Source organism: Leuciscus leuciscus, assembly GCF_965113295.1.
Source record: "Leuciscus leuciscus genome assembly, chromosome: 7".
NCBI classification, from domain to species: Eukaryota; Metazoa; Chordata; class Actinopteri; order Cypriniformes; family Leuciscidae; genus Leuciscus; species Leuciscus leuciscus.
This window is the reverse complement of record NC_138731.1, coordinates 22676349-22695485: the sequence shown is the minus strand read 5'-3', so window position 1 is coordinate 22695485 and position 19137 is coordinate 22676349. Positions and strand designations below refer to the sequence as shown.

Genomic DNA, 19137 nt, shown 5'->3' with positions numbered 1-19137 from the left:
CATATACCCGTTTGGTTCAGTTCATTGTCGGTTCTTGTCTGTGGGGTGTATTTATTCTCCTGCATTCCTGAGTTTTGTAATCTCTAAACGATCTTCTGTTCCTATATATACTTATTCTAGTATTTTCGTGTTTGTGCATGTTGCTTACCATTCAGTGTAGTGTAGTGTACTTCAGTATTTTCTCAGTGCAGGACTGTCACAGGCTTGAGAAATCCCATCCATCTAATCCAAGTTCACAGGGTTGTTATCATACAAGACACACAATTTCTTTAATTTAAAACTCTACTTTCTAAAAACAACTATTAGAAAGAAGGATGCAGGATTTAAAATGTGTTGATTTGTAGAAACGGGACTGCTGTATTCCTTTACTAAAAGAGCTTTCTGAATATACTTTTCTGAAGAAACAGATTTTGTCAAAACTGCTTATCTTAGAACTGAAATGAATGCCTAGCATATCTTTTTTTTCTTTTTTTTTTTTGAGTAAGCGCAAGAGTCTAAGATTTTATAATCTCATAAAATATTTTTTGAAAGAAACTACTCTGATATAAGTCAGGCACCAGGGTTTATCAGGGATTAATACGGGTTTATTATGTAATAATGACTGTACATGATCATTACACAGCTACTCACCAAAGAACAACATGGAAATTAAATATTGAGAGTTGAAATTAGTTTATAATCTTACCTGTGTATTATTTTAAAGCTTCCGCAAAGAAAAAATATACTACAACATACACAATGGAAGTCACTATTGACAAATCAGAATCAAGTATTCCTGTACATAAAGAGTGTTATGGTCACCCTTGACTTGGAGATAATTTCAGTAAGAGACATGTGTGTAACATTGTTGTTGATGTGTGTGATGTTCTTCCATGCAAACAAGTACTACAAGGTCATAGGTGATGGGAAAGGTATAGCCCACCCTCAGGTCAATGCCCTTATAAAAACCATGGAGTCATTCACTGCAGCCGCTGCAATAAATCCTGTCTGTCTATATTTGAAATGATTTTGTTATAGCTATCAGGACAGGGCTTTGTATGTGGTTTATCAACTGGCACAATTTTTGGGATTCTTTTGTTGAACCCTAATAGCACTGTAAGTGATTTATACATACACTGCAATGCATTATTTATTTGTGTGAACAAGGCTGGGGAGATCATGCTTTCTCAGGCAGATCATAGGAAATGCCAGTCCTCTGACCATGTTGGCCATCTCTCAACAGCCCAAGCCAAGCAATTAGTGGAGAAGTGCTATGTTAAGAATGTTTAATGATCTGTTACTAAACATATGGACAAATTCGTTTGATGCTTGGAACATTAGGCTATATAAATATGATTTCAGATTAAACAGACGATTGCTTTGAGGTGACAAGCTCACTGAATTAAAAAGGCAACATGGTTACACATACAAGATTCTTCTTGAGATTTTTTAAAATTATTATTTGTTTATCATGTTTTATTTAAATTAGATTTCTTGAGAATTTCACACAATTAGGCAATTTACAATTTCTTTCAGTGTGTTAGCTTTACTTTGTTCACACTTCACAATTTTGGAAAAAGAGACTGTGTCCAATTGAAACAGGTCAAATATTCAGAAGTTTCTCACCATCTGTGTCATTTTTGGGTGGAACACTTGTACACTTACATCACATCATCTTCTTTAATGTATTAAAGTATCATCCGCCTCCTCATCGTCTTCACTAACAAGCTCAGGCCTGAACTCAAACACTTCCCTTCCACTGACCTGCAGGACATGAAACCATGAGATGAGTGTCATTCCACACAACAGACGACAGCTTCAGAACAGCATGAAAGAGTCTTGAAGAACCAGGACACAGTAAAACAGCAGCAAACGCAAGATCTGAGAGCTTTACTGCCACCCTCTGGTCAAACCACAGCATCACCGTCAAAATACAAATTTACTTCAGAGCTAAACTGCCTTTTTAATGCACATAAGCTACATTTTAAGAACAAGTCCCTTTATTTCAGGAGACAATGTTGATGTCACAATTTTTTAAATCAGGCAAACTAAGGAGGAATAGCAATGACATGATTTGTACTCTCTTAATAGTGACTATTCTCTCGCGTCTTACCTATGATATCAAATCCTCCAGCGAGATCTCCTGTCACGGAAACAATTGCACACCTTAAAATGAATAAATATTATTTTGCGGATGTCAAAGGCATTAATGATTGAATATTTAAATCTTGACAGAACCTACACTTTGTCTTTGCTTGCTTCTGTTGAGCCTCTCCATGTTTCTTACTCACAACCTCCATCTTTTTTTTTCGTCTTGCAATTACATAATCAAGATAGGCCTACAGGTTAAACAGAATGAATTGTAGCTAGAATATGAGCAACCAACCTCAAGCAAGTGAACCTATATATATAAACAGATAGACCAATATATTAGCAATGCTGATGGGCAATGCTTGGCTACAAATCCATTTGAAAAAGAAATACTGAAAAACAACAACAAAAAAGCTTGTGCAGTCATTTCATGTCAAAGCAACCACATTTTGGAAACTTTCCCTGCCCAAATTTTTTGAATTTGTAAATATTTTTTCTGAAGACAAGCAAACAAAAATGATGATGAAAGCCAAAATATTAGTATATTTGGAGCCAAATTACAGTGGGGTAAAAAGGACTTTAGACAGATGGCAGCATAATTATTTTATTTTTACACAAGAGATTGGTAGGTCTATAAGTTATGTTGACTTTATCAATCTTTGTTGCATTAGCCTTTATGCCAACAGTTAAAGATCAAAAATGGGAAAAAAAAACACTTCTTGTGTTGTTGTTGTTGTTTAACCCAAGTTTGCATGACTGTAACTCAAGAAGTATTAAAGATATGTTAATATCCTTTTAGATTTAGGTTTTTAACAATCTTTTCTTTTGGTATCTTCATTTTAAAGGCCCTATGGTTCGATCCCAGAGATGTGGAGATCTTAATGAGTGTAAATTGTACACATTTTCAGTGGCCAAAAATCAAATGTGGGTCACTTTGCATATCTGATACTGTTTTCTTTTAAAGTGGAATATCTGAACAACAAATAATGTTGAAACTATGCATCTATTTTTTTTTCTCCATGTTCAATTTGTTGAATTTGACCCATTTTCAATGGTTGCAATTACTTTCAATATGCAATTATTGTCATAGAGGGGAACAAGTTGCCTTTCTAGTTTCAGTATTATTTGTTCTCCAGACATTCTTCTTCAAACACAATGAGTATCAGCTGTTTGCACCCACATTTGGTTTTTGACCATTAAAATACAACAATTTGAACATGGAGTCGCATTGGGATCCTCATATATATGCGACTGAAACATATACAGCCTTAAAAATGAAGATTACAAAAGAATAATGTATTAAGAATGAGAATCTAGGACATTAAGATATTTACAGGCACGCAAAAGGAATATTTATGCCACTCAGACAGGTGTTATATGCAATTGTGCTGATATAAAAAAAATTAAAAAACGAGATACATTTCTAGTTTCAACATTATTTTTTGCTCAGATATTCCTCTTTAAAAAAAAAAAAAAATCAGCTGTATGCAAAGTGACCCACATTTGGGTTTTGACCACTGAGAATGTGTACAATTTAACAATTTTCTCATGGAGCCACATTAAGATCTCCATATCTCTGGGATCGAACCAAATAGGGCCTTTAAAATGAAGATATAAAAAAAAAAATAAAAAAAAAATATTGTTAAGAACCTGAATCTAAAAGGATATCAAGACATCAAGATAATACTTCTTAAATTACAGTCAAACTTTTTGAACTTTCATTGTTGGCATATAATGCAAAAAAGATTGCTAAAGTCAACAGATTTAACTAACAGACCTACTAATCTCTGTCAAAAAAATTAAATAATTATGCTCCCATCTTTCTAGAGTCATTTTAACCCCTTGTAATTTAGCTCTAAATCTAAGGTGAAAATTGTCATTCACCAGAATTTTTTTTTTTTTATTATAAAAATCTAAATTTTTAGCCGGGAACCTCTGGTTGAGTTAACACGAAATTACCCTATAGTCAGTCTCTGGAAGCAAGAAAAGCCACCAAAGCAGTTTAAAGAAAGAGACTTCAGTGAACAAAGAGTCAGTGCAATTAAAAAATGTGCTTAAAACACAGATTTGTTCACGAACTACTGACATAGAAGAGTTACAATTAATATATATATATATATATATATATATATATATATATATATATATATATATATATATATATATATATATATATATATATATATATATATATATACTGTATATGAAGAGTTCAGATGCAAAAACCTCTAAGTGCCATCTGAAATTTTGTTCTAGAATGATCATTTTTATCAAGCTTGTATATTTAAGTTCAGCAATTTCACTTAAATGGCAATGAAAATTACCTATTAATTGTCATTTAAGTGAAATTACTGAACTTAAATATACGAGCTTGAAAAAAATGATAATTCTAGAAGAAAATTTCAGATGGCATTTAGAGGCTTTTGCATCTGAACTCTTCATATATATATATATATATATATAAAAGATGATAACAGTAATAGTACAGTACATGTAACATAGAGCTCATGCTGCTCTTATTATTGGCTTACTGCTGTTATCAAGTGTTGTTTACATTTAAATGATCCTAAACATTCTATGTCAGTCCAGTAGATTGTGTTGATTTTTGAAATCAACACAAGTGTTTCTGAAGCCTTGAAGCCTGAACACACTTGCTGCAAGCTCTTCACAACTCTACAATTTGGTAAGTCTTAGTGATTTTTCCAGTCTTTGTAGTTCTTCTTGATTAATTATCATGGAGCAGCGTCGGTCAAGAAGAATCAGGACTCTTCCCACACGCCTGAGAGGATTGGTGGAGGACGTCTCTTCCAGTCCGGACCCCAGTGAGCTTCCACAGCTGACAGCTGTAACATTGGTCAGGTTAGATGATCACACTTACAGCTGTATCTCTGGTAAAGCTCGAAGACCCACAGGTTTGGAGGAACGTTACTTGAAGAACGCTGCTGTCCTTCCTGACATCCGTCCAGCAGTCTCAGTCTCTTCAGTGGACGCGTGTCAGCAGGATGAGCCTGTCTCCATCCATGGCTACACCGTAGAGGCCTACCAGGACATCTACCGCTCGGTGGTGGACCCCATGATGAAGACGCCCAGTGGCCGGCAGCGTCCCTACAGTCTTAAACTAGGACTGAAGATCAAGCAGCGACTGTGGGAAGCACTCAACCGCCCTTCACTGGAGGAGACGGAGCATCCTGATGGACGTGTCCGGATCACTGAGAGCTTCTCCGCAACCAGCAGAAGCTTCGCTCCTCGAATTCATGAGGACATCAGTGAAGAGCCCCTGCCTGAGGAACCCCGAAGAAAGAAGGCCAGACACTGAGTCATCACTGTGTCACATGGAGCCCGGAGTATCACACAGCGGGACCAAATACTGTAACGTTATATAGTTACAGAGTAAGCTTATAGTTTTATGAGTACGTTTTTTTTTGTATCTGGAGTAAGTTAAGTTTAGAGTTTTATGAGTAACGTTAAGTCTTATTTTCTAGAGGTGTTTTGCACATTGTTGTGAGGTTGTCAGGATGTTTTTGGTGATTGTCAGAGCATTGATATGCTGTTCATAGGTTGTTCTAAGTGGTTTTTAGCGTTTTGCTACACGGTTGTTGGGATGTTTTGGATGGTTTCCTGTGTGTTGACATGCGTTTGCCAAGGTTTTTTTGCGCGGTTGTTAGCGTGTTGCTTTGCGGTTGCTGGACTCTTCTGAGTGGTTTTTCATGCATTGCTATGTGGTTGTCAGGATGTTTAGAGTAGCCTAACGTTAGTTGGTTGATATGCGGTTGCTTTTAAGCAGTTACTGCAGGTTAGAGTAGTGTAGGGTCCCTCACACGGTTTGCAGCTTGACGTGCTGTGAGGGCTTGTGTGCATCAGTGATGCTGAGAGCTATGCCACTGGTACTTCACAACTACTGGTAGGGTCACCCATAGTGGACAGGTCTCAGCTGAGATGCCAGACAAAGACAAACCACCTGATTCTAGATAAGATCAGAAAGACCTGATGTTCTGGCAGGAGATCGCAGAACAACAACATTACCGGAACGTAAGAAAGGCCTGGCCATTATGATCACATACATATTGCAGATTACAGCAGTGAAAATTATTTAAATATAACAATTATAAATTATAACAGGTAAATCTTAATATCATAAACCGGAACTTAATAAAACAGCACACTGTAATGCGCTTATTTGTGCATCAATAATCAAAATGTACATGTTAAAGTTAAACCTAAAAAATAGTGCTGTCAGTTAATCAAGATTTGCAGATTTCAAATGTGATGAAATATGACTCAATATTTCTTTATTATTAGCATTTTTAAAGCAAAGTCTCGCTAAAACTAAAATAAAAACTAAATGTTGAAAAACTAAAACTAAGTACAGCATCAAATCTAAACACACCGGAAGCTCAGAACTATAATAACCCTGTGTTGTGGGTTTGCACTTTGCAGACCGTTGTGTAGTTAATTGAAGTAAAAATAAAAAATATATATATATATTTATACATTTCTTCCAAGTTGTCATTTCATTTCTAATGTCTTACTGTTTGCCCTTAAAAGAAAAGTTCACCGAACACAAAGAAAGTTATTTTGGAAAAGCTTTTTTTTTTCTATCCATAATAAGTCAATGGCTTCCAATGTTGTGTTTAACCAATGACTTTCATTGTATAGACAAAAACAGCTGAAACATTCTTCAAAATATCTTATTTTGTTTCCTGCAGAGGAAAGAAATTCATACAGGTTTGAACGACATGATGGTAAATAAATGATGACAGAATTAGCATTTTGGGTGAACTATTCCTTTAATGTCTGTGAGCTTCATTTCTTGAAGGCCAGTTTAAAGAGTGCTCTGTTTTTGACTCACAAACTGGATTCAGAACATGACATTGACCTACAACACATTTGCAGGGTCAATGTAAAGAGTAGACCATCAAATGAATATGTTTTCAAAGAGTTTAGAAGAGGTAACTTGTATATGTGTGTAGAAATCATCAGTGTAGAGCAACACTAACCTGTAGCTACTGATGTCAACGGCTGCTACAGAATAACCACAATCTGACAAAGAAAGACACTTTAGACATGACTAGACTGTATATAAAGGCTGTAAAAATGACTTTGCAGTTTAGTTGTTATAAAGTAATGTTTTAGGTTGACCACTTGCAGTTTCTGATATTTTTCAGAAACTTAACAGTAGTGAAAAACATGATTGTATTGCATTGGGGTGAATCATAACCATGTTCCATATTCATTATTCATAAAAACATAGTCATTGCATTTATAATAGGCCTTTCTTGCTGTGTAATTTATATCAAGTTATATTTGCACTGTTTAAAACCGTCATGTTATCGTTGACAAAACCAAAATTCTTCAAAGAAATATTTTCATTAATAATGTCGTTAACTAAAACTGATGTAGCCTAGAGTAATGACTGACAGCCGATCGTCGCGGCTCGGGTCTGGACAGGAAGTGAAAATAAACCACCAACCTGCTGAAACGTCACGGTGACGTCAAGAAAAATTTCCGCTGCTTTTCTTGACTTCATTGGGCATCATTTATCTCTTGCCAACTTTATTATATTGTATGCTAAATTGTTCATTCATAAAAAAAGAGTTACATTTCTATTGTGTCTTCCACTGTCTAATTGAATTCAATTCTCAAATTTTATTCCTCAGACTTACAAACAATAGGAAAATGACCAAATCTTTCATGCTCTATTAAAACCTATAATGTGATTTAACTTTGCGCTTATAAATAGAAGAAAAGTATCAATGTCACGTGTTTATTCTATTTGCTGTTATTTTATTATTTAAATGTAATTGTATTTTATGTTTTCCATATTCATGTATGTTAAGTTCAGCAAAATAATTAATAAAATAAATGGCCATGAAAAGGTTACATTTTAAAATGTCGTATTTTACGTAATGTACTAATCATTATCCGGTATAGCAGAATACCGTCCATATCTAGACCAGAGAATCTGCAACTGAATCCGTCACTTTTGCCTTAAACCCACTCAGTTTGCCCAAAAATGTAATTGAATAACCAGTAAGTCTTTCGTTCATCTTCGAAACACAAATGAAGATCTTTTGATGAAATCTGAGCTTTCTGTCCCTCCATTGAAACTGACACTTTGACTCATCAAAACGTTGATTTCAAAAAGATTGTAAAACTAATCCATATGAATTGAGCGGTTTAATCAAAACATTTTCAGAAGAGACTCGATCGCTTTATATGATGAACAGATTTAATTTAAGCTTTTATTCATAGATCACATTGATCAGCGAACAAAGCTCAACTAATTGTGCTTGACGCACAAGAATAAACCTCATTGGTTCTTGCTGAAGCTCAAACGTGCAGCGTAACGAGAATAAACCTCATTGGTTCTTGCAGAAGCTCAGAATGAACCTCATTGGTTCTTGCTGAATGGACAAACATTCTTGAGCTTCTGTTTACCATATCTGATTATGATTTTTGATGAATGTTTATGTGAATAAAAACCTAAATTCAATCTGTTCATATATCATATAAAGCAATTGTGTCTCTTCAGAAAATCAGACTAAACCGCTCAATTCATATGGATTAGTTTTACAATCTCTTTATTTACTTTTTGATGAGTCAGTGTTAGTTGCGTAGCTGTCAATGGAGGGACAGAAAGCTCTCAGATTTCATAAAAAAAAATCTTCATTTGTGTTCCGAAGATGAACGAGTCTTCCGGGTTTGGAAAGACACGAGGGTGAGTAATTAATGACAATTTTATTTTGGGGATGAACGATCCCTTTAATTAAGAGCTACAATAAGGCATCTTTACTCAAACTCTGTATCTGATATCCTTTTATTTACAATTTCTTGTGTTGTGTTGGTGGGAGGGCAGTTTAAAACAATGTAATACAAAAGGACAGACACATTACTAGTTCATCTCACAAGCTCATCTCTGTTACTTTTCCACTTCCTGAAAACACTTTAAACATCAAATTTGACTAGTAATGATGTCGTTGTCCGCATCTCCTTCTGTAAGGCCAAACGCCACATTTGCATCTGCGATTTCACATTCAACATCTCAATCTGATCAACTGATTATTGAACACTTGAATGTCAGCACACTTCAGCATTTACATTCTGATCCTGATACAGGCATGCAGTTGGTTACATGTTAAAAACTGTAATGACACCGATCAACTAATCCTTTGTCTTCATTAAAGCAACATTTAATCAGCAGAAGAGGAAACCAGATTCCAATAGTGCTTGAACGTCTTAAAGAGGATTTATGCTGGATCATTTCATACGCATGACCTTACAAAGATGATCATTAAATCAAATCTTTCAAAAGAGAAGGCAGAAATATCAAATCAATAGCCTCATAAATATTTGGAGTATGTTCCCACTGTAGAACTAGACCCTCACCTAGACTGTGCTTTTGGGATAGACTGCATTTAAAAAAAACAAAAAAAAAAACATTATTGGGCAAAAAGTTAAATCTTAGAGAGAACAAGAACACCTACTCCAGTCTCTCCTGTAGCGTCCCAGGACATCTCGAGTGATGAGGGTGCATATTGCAGGCAGAGCGGTTTCTGACATGGCAATACTGGTGGTAGTTAGTGAAAATATTGTCATTCACTTCAAGCCATGTGTAGTTCATGAATAATGCAACAGTCCCAGTCTTCATTCATCCAGGTCCAGTGTGTTGAGCTCCTCCTCCAGTTCGTCTAGGTCCTCCCCAGTGAAGAGGTTTTCATCTACTGGCACAGCCTCTGCCTCTTCCTCCTCATTGGTTTCGCCGTCTTCCAGCGACTGGTCCTGGCTGTGTTCTCCGTTCTCCATGGCTCCGCCCGAGGCTTCGCTCAATTTATTGTCTTTAGAGACAAAAACAGAGATCAGTGACATCAGAAAGCAGCATGTGGACATGAAGAAAAGAATCAGAATGTCATTTATGGATAATAACCAGAGCTGATTGTGAGTTATTAGACTCGTTTAGGATGAAGAGGTGAGATACTCTAAAGGTGATGATACACAGGGCAACTTTTTGAGCAATGTTGCCGTCAACGGGCAACCAGATGAGACACAGGGCCCACGGCCGATCTAAATTATCCAGATATAAATGTATTGCCCATTTTCAATTGTGCCCAAGTGCCCAAGCAACAATCGCTCGGCAAGATTGCCCAGCAACATTGTTCAAAAACTTGCCCTGTGTATCATCACCTTAAGGCTACGTTCACACTGCAAGCTTTAGATCTTACTTTAAATGTGGCAAATATCAGATTCTACTGTAAAAGGATCACAGTCCTGAATTGACCTGAGTGTGCAAAAGAACAATAAGACGGCGTGCAGCACGGGGTCATACGGATGTAAACATGGAGGACACTGAAATCAGCATTTAACGCTTTCATTTATAAGCTGATGTGCCACGGAGGCCTGTGAATTTGTGCGCAGGCAATAAGGAGGACGAAGACTAGGGTGATGAGAAAGAGAGCAAAGTTTTCCTAGTTCATTCTAGTTTTCCTAATAAAACTAGTAATAAAAGTAATGTACAATGTAATTGATACTTTACGTCTGATGGGTAGAGGAATGGGTTATGTTGGGGTTTTGACTGTATATACTGTACTGTTCAGGTTTTCTTGTCTTTTCTTGCATAAAAACATCTTGAATAAACGAATCAAAACCATTGGTATCAGCAGCAGCTATCATTCTGAATAATCGGCTATCAGTATTGGCGGAGAAATTTAGTATTGGTGCATCTCTATTCAATATTTTTTCCATGTATCTCTTTTTCTTATATTGTTATTCTATACTTCAGTGCTTATTGAAACAAAATTGTACAGACACCAACCTCACAAGTAAGCATCAGAAATGAAACCGGTCATATGAAGGTGTTTAAAAGACACGCAAGAAAAATCCTGAACTGAACTGAGCTGAGCTGGATGATGACACTAGTATTGTCTTCTTTAGGGCTGCTTTACAGCTGAATTGACTTCGGTCATAAATTGATGAATTTTGAAACATCAACACTGCTATTGAACTGAATTGAATCAACATTGAACTGACTTGAGTTGAATAACACTATTGTCTTCTGTAGAGATGTTTTAGCTGAATGACACCATTGTCTTCTGTAGTGCTTTACAATAGAATTTGTCTCATGTTTAATAAAGTTTGCATCATTGGTCGTTATTTTCCTGTTTTTTTTGTTGTTGTTTTTTTTACAGCTATAGAAATAAAGGTGAATTGAATAGAAATTAAGATATTCAGAAGCATCTCACCATCTGTATCATTTGTAGGAAGAGCTTTGGCAGAAAACCTGTCAGCTGATGCCATCGTTATACCCGCGTTATCCACCTCTTTAGGGATAAATCTAGCAACGTCAAGGTCATGTACTTCGTCTGAGTCCTCCACCTGGACAAACATTCATGTTAATAATGCTGAAAGACTCAGGAAGGAGAGAGTGAATCTAAATAAATCAGAGTATTACATACATGTGCAACAGACAATACAATTTAACATCATAATATGACTGATTTGATAAAGTCCATTATTTGTATGTAAAATGTCTATATAGCTAAAGTCTATGAGCTAAAGGGGTCGTGTTGCATCACCTCGTAAGAAACTTCAGAGTAACCATCATCATCATCATCTTTATTGTATTTTGTATCATCCGCCTCCTCATCGTCATCGTCAACAAGCTCAGGCCTGAACTCAAACACTTCCCTTCCACTGACCTGCAGGACATGAAACCATGAGATGAGTGTCATTCCGCACAACAGACGACAGCTTCAGAACAGCATGAAAGAGTCTTGAAGAACCAGGACACAGTAAAACAGCAGCAAACGCAAGATCTGAGAGCTTTACTGCCACCCTTCAAAAATTTCATTCAGAGCCAAAACTGCTTTTAATGCACGCTGAAGAATAAGTCCCTTTTTTCAGTTGACTATGTTGAGGTTTTAACTGATCAGGCAAACTGAGGAGGAATATTAGTGACAAGATTTTTACTCACTCCAAACGCTCGGCCAGCTTTGAAGTCGGCTTTCTTTTTCTCCATGTCCTGCTCTGCTTTAGCCATTTTCTCCTGCCTTTTCCTTTTCTTCCAGGCTAAGAATGTTTCAAGAGTAATTCGAGTGACGTTCGCTCCCAAGGCACATCGCTACAATCATAACAGCAGATCATTACAAGATGAACATTTTTGATAAATCACTAACAGATCCAAGGACACTAACTTTACAATCATGCTCTTAATAATCTCTTCGCTTTCTTCTCACCTCAGTCTCTATCAAATCCTCCAACGAGATCTCCTCTTCAATCTTCTCCTCTTTCTTCTTGTCTTTCTTCAGAACGAAGCCAACAGGAAGAGCGTGGCGGTACATACAGCTGTCAGCTCCACCGGGACAAACCCAGAACCAGCCGTATTTGTTGTTTTCAATAGCATCAAGGAAATACTTGCACACCTAAAAAATGAATATTATTTGTTAATTTCCCTTTCTTGATTACAATTGAGGAAAAAACAATAACCAGTCAAATCACATCAATGGTAATATCAAGATGATTTGAGTGTACAACTACACTTCCTGCCAGAACTTACAATTTGTGTCTTCGCTTTCTTCTTTTCAGCCTCTCCATGCTTCTTGTTCACAACCTCCTCAAGTTTCTTTTCGTCCCAATTATCCATGGTGTCTGCATTCATAAATTAACAAAATAATTACTAACATGAAGGCAACCAATAGTTCAAAACCTTTTTGAGATTAGCTGCATCAAAACAATAACAGACCCCTTGAAAAAAAAAAGCAATAGTTCCACTTATGTCAATTCCAAAATCAAAAGAAAACTTGTTAAAGTTGAAAGTCCTTGTCAAATGATTTCTAATAATTCAACGGCCAATTATTCCACTTATACTAGGGTTATCACACCTCAAAACATTGTTCAGATGATGTATTTCAAGACATTTGTCAAGGACCCATGAAAGTCCTATTGGACTCACCTTTCTCCAGATCTTCATCTCTGCCGTCCACATACAAGCTTCTTTTCTCACATTTCCTCTCCAAGGTGAGGTCATGAGAGAATTTACACTTATCACCTTTGGTACACTGGCCTTGCTTAAAGAAAGCACATAACACGGACTTGGGATCCACACCTGAAATTAAAAAGAATAATTAATAATTAAGATGATCAGAGATAGAACAGAATAGAACAAAAGAACAAAATATACAGATGGGCAATGATCAAAGCAGGACATGCATACACACAAAAATTAATTTACAATAGTGTTACTCCCTAAAAAAGTAACTAGCTGTGTTACTTAGTTACTTTTTATGGAAAGTGATGTGTAACTATACCGCTTTCTCAACTGGGCTGGACTTGCTTGTTCGTTTTTAATAAAATAAAATAAATTTTTGGCAAATGTAAAGGCCCTTTTAGATCAAAAGTGAAATGAAAAAGCCTCCGGCTAAAATAAAGTTATGCCTGTACAGCAGTGGCCACAGATCAAACCCTTTCAGCTGTGGTACCACTCTGGATCGCAGAAAAAAGATCATAACTCTTGAGAAATAAAACCTAAAAATGAAACACAAATGTGACGTTTAACTGAAGTAATAATTGGGTCATCACGTGTCAGCAGCAATGACATTTGTTAAAGTAACATTAAATGTACAAAGTATATTTGTATTATTTAGCATTTAATTATTGCAGAATCACGTAGTATTCAGTGTTTGCGTTTCACAGTTTTTATTCATTTTGAGGAATACTGAATCTGTTTTTGTGCAAGAGAGATGAATAAATTCATGCTTACTTTTAGTCTAGAACTACAGTAACCATCATGTTTACACAGCGCACACAACGCCTCTGCACCTTACTCCTAATTTCTCTTAACATGGGGACAGAAGAGGTGTCAGTCAATAAATGGGAAAACAAAGTAACTTGTGTTACTTATTTGAAAAAAGTAATAATGCATTACTTTACTAGATACTTGAAAAAAGTAATTTGATTACGCAAGTCATGTGTGTGTGTGTGTATATATATATATATATATATATATATATATATATATATAAAAAATACATAAATAAATAATACACACACAGAGAGTTCATGTAAGGAATAACTGACAACTGGCCATTGAATTATTAGAAAAAATATGCACCCCAGAAGTGGTAATGCAGACACGACGCAAAGCGGCATTATTTTTCTAATAATTCAACGGCCCGGAGTCAATTATACCGCTTATACTATGGTTACCACACCTTGAAACATTGTTCAGATGATATATTTCAAGACATTTGTCAAGTTTTTGTCATTAAAACACTCCTATTTGTGTGGGACTTTCGAAACGGAGGTTCGGGCTACTGATAGCAGACTAATGCAGTTATTAGAGAGACAAAGAGATAGACAGAGGTTGCAATAATGAGACAGAAAAGCATGTGCGTCAATATAATTTAATTGATTTATTAATTCATTATTTTTAATTAATTTGTTAATTCTTTTTTTCTATTATTGACAGTAGGCTAGCCTAATAAATGAAAGTAGGCCTATCAATAGGCTATTTATTTGTTATATTATCTGCAATAGGCTAATAACGAAAAGCCGTGCAGCAGGACTATCAATTTAAGTATATTCAGTTTCATTTTCTTTTGATTATAGATAAGACTATATACTTTATTTGTTATTGTTTCCATTGATTGTGAATTTAGACAACAAAAATGGCAGATCAAGCGCATGGGGTTGCATGTTAGCAGAGTATTTTTTTTTCTGGTGATCCTTGGCTTGATTTTCATTTGTACTTTTGTTTCCTGAGAGGATCAAGCTCCATTTCTTTTTTTCTTTAGCCGAAGGTGCCCAGTAGCTTCTCAGGCTTGTTTTACACTTGTGCCCTGTGACAGACATGATCTGCCTGCTCTCCAGCCCTGTCTCTGACAGCATTTGAACTGCAGTGCTTCTTAATGAATGGTTGGTGTATCTTTTGGATAACCCGACTGCCCCGCTGATGTGCGGAAGCATGTTTCCAAGATAGTTCACACCCATCGGTTCATGGGAATACCAGCAATGTCTCCTGTCAAGCTCCTCCTGTGGGGCTTTCAGTGGATAAAGATAGAAGGATGTGGCATCAGGTGGGCATTTGGCGATGTACTTTCTGAAGCTTTAACAGGGCAAAGGGGGTCCCCTGGATTGACAAACATGAATCCTCAGTAGCAGTCTTTGTCGGGATTGGTGGGCTTTTTGTGTTTTTTTGTTTCTGCATTATAAGACAAGCAAATATATTGATAATTTCCGTCTTTTAATGACAAACGAATGCTTTCTTAACTCTCGATTTCCTTCACGAGCGAAACTCCTTGCCAGGTTCAGCTGACTGTGCTGTGTCTGGTGACAGATATGGATATCTGGCATACAAATGCGCTCTATTTCAGCTGTAAAAATGGGAGGATGAGTCTTTTCCAGCCTTGCGAAACTTTTTGAGGACGGCCCTGAATACGTCGTTGGATAATTTGAATTCTGACTGCCCAATGATGTTGTGTTTGGATATATAGCGGTTCAGTCCAGCTCGTAGGGAGAGAAAACTTGACACTGAATACTCCACGCCTGATGCGTTTCGGACAGTGGCATAGAAAACCCGCAGCTGGGTGTTTTAAGGGTCTGCCCCATTTCTCTCTACTTTGTCCACAGACGTATTTTTGGCCTTAAGCCAGTTGTTAAACACATTGACAGCCCAAGCTGATTTTAGTTTTTTTTGTGTGTTTTCTTCATATTTTTTGCCCTCGAGTCTGTCTAGCTGTTCTTCACTGATTGTTTTATGTCTTTTGTTGTTGCTGGCTGCCTTTGATGTCCTCTTCCGTTTATTTGTTTTTTTATCTGGGCTATTCAATACTGCCGTCGCCCAGTTGTTAATTTTAATGTTCACCATAAATAAAAAATGTATTTCCGGAAAATCAAAATTGTACATAATATTTTTTCTTATGAATTGTTTCCTATTTTCCGTTATTGCAGTTAACTATGCGAAGTGATATGGAACAGTAATGCGTTCCAAAAATACTTTGGCCGTGAGTTTCCCTGAAAATAATTGCACACCTTAGAATGTTCGTCAACCAATCAGATTCAAGCATTCAACAGCCCCATAGTATAAATACATATCTATGAACTGAAGCAATGAAGAGTGAGCCAAACTTCCTCCAGAATGATGCAAGAAACTGATGCTGTCATACTGAAAACTATTATTTTAACTTATTGCTGCTAAAAGTGTCTCTAGAAGCAATTGATTCATAGGGTATACTTAGTTTGTCACCCATGGCTTTTCCATTTTGGCCTAGTTTTTGTTAAATAAATAATGACATGGTGTAATATGTCATGTGGTGTTGTTCATCTGAGGTTGTATGTATCTAAATTTAAAGGGGTGGTATAATGCCCTTTTCACAAGGTGTAAAATAAGTCTTTGATGTCCCCGGAGTGTGTATGTGAAGTTTTAGCTCAAAATACCCCACTGGTATTTTTATATAGCATGTTAAAATTGTCCCTTTTTGAGGGTGAGCAAAAATGCACCGTTTTAGTGTCTGTCCGTTTAAATGCAAATGAGCTGCTGCTCCCGGCACAGTGGGTGGAGCTTCAAGAGCTCTTGTTCTTTTACCTCACACAGACATGCACTGAACATTTCGAAAACTTTTATGTTCCATAAAATGTAAAATTTTATGTAATATGTTACATAAAAACCTTTTATGTTCAAACCGAAGTCAGAAAGATGTAGAGACTCAAGAAGAAATGACAACATGTAGACAACATTTCTGAATGGTTAGTTGATGAATTTATGTAGCTTATGTGTAGTTATCTTCTAGTCATTAATTAGCATATTCTGTCATGATAATCTATAAATCGCGTTCCGGGGGCCAAGTTTATGTAAATTTTAGGGTTGGTGATGTCACTAACCCGGGAGGAAGCTCGTGTAGTCCCTACCAGCCGTTTGTTGTAGTCCTTAAAAAACGACTTCTTTAAAAGCAAATGTCTCCCTTTGCTTTGAACTTTGCAGATGTTGTTTATGCTCAAACAGCAACATTACACACTAACTAAAATTAAAAAAGTGAAATCATAATCAACCACCCCTTTAAGCCCTGTTCACGACCATATGATTTTTCTTATGTTCTCATAAGTAAAACCATAAAATTCTAAAGGGTGTCCTTTCTATTTCACATGACTGTATATGAGTTTATATAATAAGATATATAGCTTTTACTGCATGTCAGCTTATTATTTTGCTCAACAACATGATTTTAAGTCTACATGTCATACTAACAAGAAACCATGTTTCTAACCACAGATCGAGAACTGTAGTTCCAAACACAGTAACACATATATTTATGATGCTGTCTGAAATCGCTAAACTATGTTAATTACGACCACAGATGACTAAAGATGATTTTGGGAAACGCACCCCAGATTAGAATTAAGCTGCAAGATTCAAAGAAAGGTTTCAAATAAGGTTGTGTCCCTCAAAAGACCAGTTACCTTTGCTGACTTTCTGAGCTGCCACCACTGGCTTAAAGAGCTCGTTCAACTCAGACAACTCCTTTTTCTTGTCTTCCTTCTTTTTGTTCTTTTCAGACTCAGCAGCGACCTACAAATAAAACAAAATACACCAAAGACGTTCAGGACACTGGCTTGGAAATGCATACTTAAGATAAGCACACTAAAATCAGCGTTATGATCATTACCTGCCGGGCATTTTGCTGTCCACTCTTGACCTGCTGTGTCACAGCTTTAATGAACTTCTGTTGTTTAGCACCCTTTTTGTTTTTCAGTCCAAAGGTTTTATCCTGTCAGAAACGATTCAAATTCAGTGACAATTACATAATTATATTAGAATCAGCCCATACTAAATCAAACAAGTTACATAATCAGATGATAAACACGTAACCAAAACAGCCATATTGTTTCAAGCAAGTCATTTCATTCACAAAGAGCATGTATAATTGATAATAAACATAAACGAGCGATTAACTTTAAGCCTGAGTAATAACACATCATAATTTTCAGATCACTAAGGCGGTGTCTGAAACCTAATGAGCACCCTAACTGTTAATCATTTTGCCACATTCAAATCAAACGTACAAACGACCCATATTGATTTATAATGCTATCTAAATGAGCAGCTCACTAGGTTGAGACAGCCAGAATGTGGCTTACTAGCAGTAACGTTAGACTTTGACTCTGTTCACAGTCATTTCCTCTTTACTCACCGTTAAATTGACAATAACTGTTTGACAGCCTAGTCTAACACTTATTAAACATATAAACATAACTGTTTATCCCGTTATTCCATTCACTATAGAACTAAAATGTCATTAAAAGCTGCTGGAATTCGCTAGAAAGTGAATCAGACCACAAGGCCCAGAGTTCAGCATGCTGTATGAATGCTAAACGCCGCAAATTTCACCTCAATGATCTTCTCTTTTTTCTTCTCTTGGGTTTTCTTATTGCCTGCTGTAGCTTGAGCTGGCTTTTTCGGAGGCATGTCGCTTAATGAAAACCGGTATAAAATTGAAGAAACCCAGAAGCCGTATGTACAGTGCCGTATGTTCACAGGTACGTGTAAGGCTAACCACACTAGCAGCCGCAATGAATTCTGGGAGGTGCGGGCGCGCATGCTGTGAGCGCACGTGGCATAACAGAGCCATCTAGCGGTCGCTGCTGAAACTTCTGTCCATGTTTTCTGATCATTACTTGCACTCTTGACTACTTGAAATCTTGTCAAAAGACAGTTCCTCATTCTATGTCTCATCTCATTTATACTGAAAGTATGCTGCTTCACGTGCTATCGGAATTATCATAAATACAAGTGTTCTAGTTAAAAAACAGGACATTGAGCGCGGCCTCTCAAGTCTAAATTTAAATGCAATGAGCTCATAGTCAGTCCTTCAGAAGTGGGAAGTAGGAAATTTCCGATAGCACGTGAAGGCAGCATAAGGATCTGATAGGCCTTCAAGTGATTTTTTTTTTTACAATTTATTTATTATTTGGTAATATAATAATAAATAATAATAATGATAATAATAATATATATATATATATATATATATATATATATATATATATATATATATATATATATTAATGTTTGGTGATGGT

The 19137-nt window shown here is 36.3% G+C and overlaps 1 protein-coding gene across 1 annotated transcript; it reads right to left on the bottom strand.

Moving 5' to 3' along the window:
* Positions 1-8869: 8869 nt before the first annotated feature.
* zc3h15 (zinc finger CCCH-type containing 15) lies at positions 8870-18640 on the bottom strand. The gene is made up of 10 exons (XM_082175532.1): positions 18446-18640; positions 17724-17825; positions 17518-17626; positions 13016-13168; positions 12620-12711; positions 12300-12485; positions 12038-12184; positions 11640-11762; positions 11307-11439; positions 8870-9905 (listed from the first exon to the last, which is right to left on the bottom strand). The coding sequence occupies exons 1-10, from the start codon at positions 18521-18523 to the stop codon at positions 9715-9717; spliced, it is 1314 nt and encodes a 437-aa protein (XP_082031658.1). The 5' UTR covers positions 18524-18640; the 3' UTR covers positions 8870-9714.
* Positions 18641-19137: the final 497 nt, after the last annotated feature.

Excerpts from the sequence above, each read along its gene's own strand:
- zc3h15 (XM_082175532.1), bottom strand. The coding sequence starts at position 18,523 with ATGCCTCCGAAAAAGCCAGCTCAAGCTACAGCAGGCAATAAGAAAACC. Across the intron at positions 11,440-11,639 it reads ACTCTGAAGTTTCTTACGAG|GTGGAGGACTCAGACGAAGT; the intron begins GTGATGCAACAC and ends ATGTTTGTCCAG. Across the intron at positions 9,906-11,306 it reads TCCTACAAATGATACAGATG|ACAATAAATTGAGCGAAGCC; the intron begins GTGAGATGCTTC and ends TTGTCTCTAAAG.